At 51.1% G+C, this 4,914-nt stretch overlaps 1 protein-coding gene across 1 annotated transcript in view; it reads right to left on the minus strand.

Annotated features, from left to right (window-relative positions):
- Positions 1 to 4,914, minus strand: part of SPTBN4 (spectrin beta, non-erythrocytic 4) — a 69,414-nt gene that overhangs the window by 33,958 nt on the left and 30,542 nt on the right. Inside the window, 1 exon segment of the mRNA XM_024768302.1 lies at positions 3,089 to 3,291. Coding sequence (XP_024624070.1) covers positions 3,089 to 3,291 — 203 coding nt within the window.

Below are 4,914 nucleotides of genomic sequence, written 5' to 3' on the forward strand. Positions count from 1 at the left end.
GAGAGAATGGGAGAGAGAGGGACAGAGAGAGACAGATATCTGAAAAGAAAGAAATACCCTTAGAGAGACACAATCCCATAGAGAGAGATAACAGACCTACAGAGTAAGAGATACCAAGAGAGAGAAAAACTTAGAGAATGAGAGACACCTAGGGAGAAAGAGAGATCAGGAGGGAGAGATAGATTGACGGGGGTGGGGGGGTATGCAAAGGCTTAGAGAGATAAACAGGAACACATACAGGCACAAGACCAGAGATAAAGAGAAACAAAGACTTCAAGAGGGAATGATTGACAGAGACTTGGACGAGAGACAGAAAGAGAAAGAGACCCAGAGATAGAGAAAATAGGAAAACACGAGGGAAGAAATGAAGCAAGGGTAGTGCCAGAGACAGAGAGAGAGATAGAGAGACAGAGAGGAGAGCAGTAGACAGAAAGCAGAGGGAAGGAAAGTGACAGAGAGGGTCAGGGGAGGGACAGCCCAAAAAGGGACAGGAAGAGAAGTGGCCAGATGCCCCCAGTAAAAGACACAGCCAGACAGACAGAAGGCTGCAACAGAGTTGGAGAGAGGGATGAGAGCAGGGCATGGATAGATGCAGCTGGAGCCACACGGAGGCAAGGAGGGGCGGGCCCTTGGCCTAAGTGAACTGGCTGGGCTGGACCCAGGCCTGACCACCCTGGAGTCAGCAAGCACCACAGCCCCAGAAAGTCTGGCCTCCTGCCCACAGTGCAGGGCAAAGTGCCCAAGAGGCCTGGTGGAGGCGGCTGAGGGGGTCCCTCTTTGCTGTGCCTTGAACAAGCAACTCCCAGCTCAGGGCCTTGGCACTGGCTGTTTCCTCTGCCTGGAACGGTCTTCCCCCCAAAGTGTACTCAAATGTCACGTTCTTAGCGAGACCCCTGCTGATCACTCCCCAACACTTTCTGGCTTTCTCTCCTTCTTTAACTTTCTCCTTTGCACTTAACACTATCTAACACACTGTATATGTTACATATTTCTCTTGTCTGTCTCCCCCCCAGGATGTCATTCCATGAGGGCAGGAATTTTTTGTCTGTTTTGCTCACACCTGTATCCCCAATGCCTAGAAAAAGGAGCTAGCACACAGTAGGTACTCAGTACATATTTTATGAATGAAAGAAAGCAAGAGAGACAGAGAGGCAGAAAAAAGACAGAGAGATGCAGGTATAGGTAGAAAAAACAAGGAGAGACAGACAAGGAAATAGAGATACCTAGTTGTACAGGGAGATGGAGGCAAAGAGATGGAGTGTGTGGGAGAGAGTTACGGAGAGAACCAAGGGCAGAGCTGGATGGAAGGGCCAGAGACAAGCAAAATATGTACTCCGTCCTGCCAAGACTCAGCTCAGGAACCAGGAAATAGGAAATGCCTCTGAAATTGAACCAGACTCAATCCCTCCAGGCCTTCAGCCGCCAACTTGTCAAGCATCAGTCCTAGGGATGAGGAAAATCCCTTGTTTCTGGGAGGGTGAGAAAAGAGCTGTGACCTCTGGCAAGTCTGTTCCCCTCTCTGAGCCTCATGTGCCAAATGCAGACAAGATACAAGAGCGCCCTGCACGCAGGGCTGGGCCAGGTTCCGGGCGAGGTGAGGCTCGTGGAGAGAGAGAGGCAGAGCTGGGACTAGGACCTGGTCCTGTTTGACCCCAGGGCTCCCACGGCCCCCTGCATCTCTCCCATCCTGGCCCTGACCATTCTGGGCCATCCTTGTCAGACAGCATGCGAGCTCTACGAGGGCAGGAATCGTATTCTGTCCTGGTCACCGCTGCATGCCCAGCATTGCCCCACACAGGGCCTGGAACACAGCGTGGACTCAGTACTTGTTTAACTGGCTGAAGAATAAATGAATAGGGACTTCCCTGGTGGTCCAGTGGCTAAGACTCTGTGCTCCCAATGCAGGGGGGCCCGGGTTCGATCCTTGGTCAGGGAACTAGACCCCGCATGCCGCAACTAAAGATCCCACATGCCGCAACTAAAGATCCCGCATGCCGCAACTAAAGACCCCGCATGCGGCAACGAAGCTCCCACATGCTGCAACTACGACCCCTGGCACAGCCAAATAAATTTTTTAAAAGAATAAATGAATAAACAATAGAATGAAAGGAGCCATTAATGACTGCAAAGGAATGAAGGCATGACTCAGAAGAACAGCCCTCCAGGCTCCTCCTCCCCATTCTGCAGAGCCCGGCAGACAGCAGACACTCAAGAAATGCTGGGTAAAAGAAGGAAGGGGCCAGGCCTGGAGCGGAGGATGCTGGATCATGAATTTGCATCCTCAGGATGAGAATCTCCATAAAAGTTTTCCTTTAGGAAACTCCAACCTTGTCCCAAATGAATTTAGGGAAAAAAGACACCGGAGACTGAAAAGCCAAGGGGCTGGGGCCTCGGGGCTGTGGACGGTGGTGGAGGGACCGGGTATGATTTCCATCAGGAGACAGAAGATGGAGCAGCGTTGGGCTCTCTTCCTGCCTCGCTCATGCCAGAGAGGAGAAAGCTGGGGTCACCAGGACGGGCAGAAACAGCAACAATGATGGACAGAAAGAAGTGGGGCTGAAGGGAATCCTCTAAAGGACTCTGCTTGAGGGCTGGGGTTTGTTTTGTGTTGTTTTGCGGCGGGGCGGGGTTGCTGTTTTGTTCAGGGCTTAGAATAGTGCCTGGCACACAGTAGACGTTAACATTTTAACAACCAGTCCGGCTATCCCAGGCTGAGAGCAGGCTTGGGAGAGAAACTTTTCATTTTTGCAGCTTTTGGGTTATCGACCACAAGTTACCTTTTCACAGATCATCAATTTAAATCGAATCTAAAGCAATATGGAATTAAATAGAAATCAAAGACACAGAGAGGGAATTCCCTGGAGGTCCAGTGGTTAGGACTCCATGCTTCCATTGCAGGGGGCATGGGTTCGATCTCTGGTTGGGGAACTAAGATCCCGCAAGCCGCATGGCACGGCCAAGAAAAAAAAAAAAAGAGAGAGAGACAGAAGAGCAGAAATGTGATGGAAAGAAAGGGAATTCTGGCCTCCTTGCCCCTCCCCTGTGCCGAGATCCCACCCCCTGTGCCCCTGGGGTCTGAGGGACCTACTTCTCCAGCAGCCGAGTCACGGCCTCCTGGGCCTGCTCCCCGTAGGCGTTGCCCTGTCTCAGCAGGCTCTCAGCAGCCTGCACGGCCACCTGCATCTTCTGCTGGTTCAGCTCCATCGTGGTGAGAAAATCCCGGTGCCGTTTCAGTGCCTCCTCCACCGACTCCACGGTGCCCGGCAGGTCCAGACCCGACAGCGCCATCTCCTGGAGTGGGGGAGGGGTGATGCTCCGTTTAGCCCTGCTTCATTCCAGGACCAGGGAGAGGCTGCCAGCCCGCCTTGCCACCACTTCCCTCTCCCCTGCTCACTGTTCTAGCATTGAACACGCCAGGCATCGTCCCACTTCAGATCCTTTTCCCATGCTGGTCCCTCCAGATAGCCCCATGGCTGGCTCTTTCACTTCCTTCAGGTCTCTGACCATCTGTTTAAAATAGCATCCTCCTCCCCCAGCCATATCCCTTTATCTTGCTTTATTATTTTTCATAGCACATACCTGACATGATATTATATATGCTATTACGTGTTCATCATCTCCTCCCCCACATATATACACACACACTAGAATGCCAGCCACACGAGGGTGGGATTTTGTGTTTTGTTTCCTCTGTGCTCAGCCACAGAACAGTGCCTGGCACAGAGGAGGCACTCAGTAAATATTTGGTTAATTGATGAAGACTGACCTGGGTCCTGTGTGACTTCAAGGAAGTTCTTTCCCTCTCTGGGGTTAGTTTTCTAACTGGTAAAATGGGTGGATCAGAAAGGGTCTCTCAAGGCCACCTCGGCTCCAATGGTTAGTAACATCATGATTCCAGGGGCCCCCTGTCTGTTTCTCCAGGTAATCCTCTAGCTGGGTCAGCTTTCTCTAGATAACCAGCACAGGTAGTCATGCTTTCTAAAATGACCCCTAGGGACTTCCCTGGTGGCCCAGTGGTAAAGAATCCACCTTACAATGCAGGGGACACAGGTTCGATCCCTGCTCAAGGAACTGGGATCCCACATGCCATGGGGCAACTAAGCCCGCGTGCCACAACTGCTGAGCTTGTGCGCCTCAACTAGAGAGACCGTGTGCCGCAAACTACAGAGCCCACGCGCTCTGGAACCCGCGCGCCACAACTAGAGAGAAGCCCACGCCACAATGAAAAGTCCCGCATGCCGCGGGCCGCAACTAAGACCCGATGCAGCCAAATAAATAAATAAAATGATCCCTAAAAGCTGGTACCTACTCTTGGACAATCTGAAAACTGGGTGTTCCATCTTGTCCAAATCCTCAAATTTGGTTCCCATCCCAGAAAGTTCCCCCAAATGGATTAGCTGTTCCCAGATAACCACAGCACTTGATTCCTCAAGCCATAAAGGCAGTTACCCTCTCCAGAGAATCTGCAAATTGCCATTCGCAATAAGAAGATAATCTGCTAATTTAGGCCTCCAGAACCACTTAATCCACCATCATTTACTGACCCCAATAATCTCTCAGCCTGAATTCCCTCCACCATAATCTTCATCCTCTGTTATCCACCCCAAGATCTTCTTTAAACCCCATTGACCATCACCAATCAACCTCATACTCTTATTTCCTTCCAGACAATCCACAAACCCAAGAAGCCACTCCAATGAACACCCAAATGCATTACTTACTCAGAATAGTCCACAAACTGTTAATCACCTAAAATAAGACGCCACCCCACACATCATAATCCTCAAATTCTGTTACACACCCACCCACGCATGTTCACACCGGATGCTCCACAAACCCAGCCATCCGTACCAGATACCTGCCACACACACACACACACACACACACACACACACACACACACACACACACACC

This window comes from Neophocaena asiaeorientalis, unplaced genomic scaffold (genome assembly GCF_003031525.2).
Source record: "Neophocaena asiaeorientalis asiaeorientalis breed wild unplaced genomic scaffold, Neophocaena_asiaeorientalis_V1.1 scaffold629, whole genome shotgun sequence".
In the NCBI taxonomy this organism is placed as follows: Eukaryota; Metazoa; Chordata; class Mammalia; order Artiodactyla; family Phocoenidae; genus Neophocaena; species Neophocaena asiaeorientalis.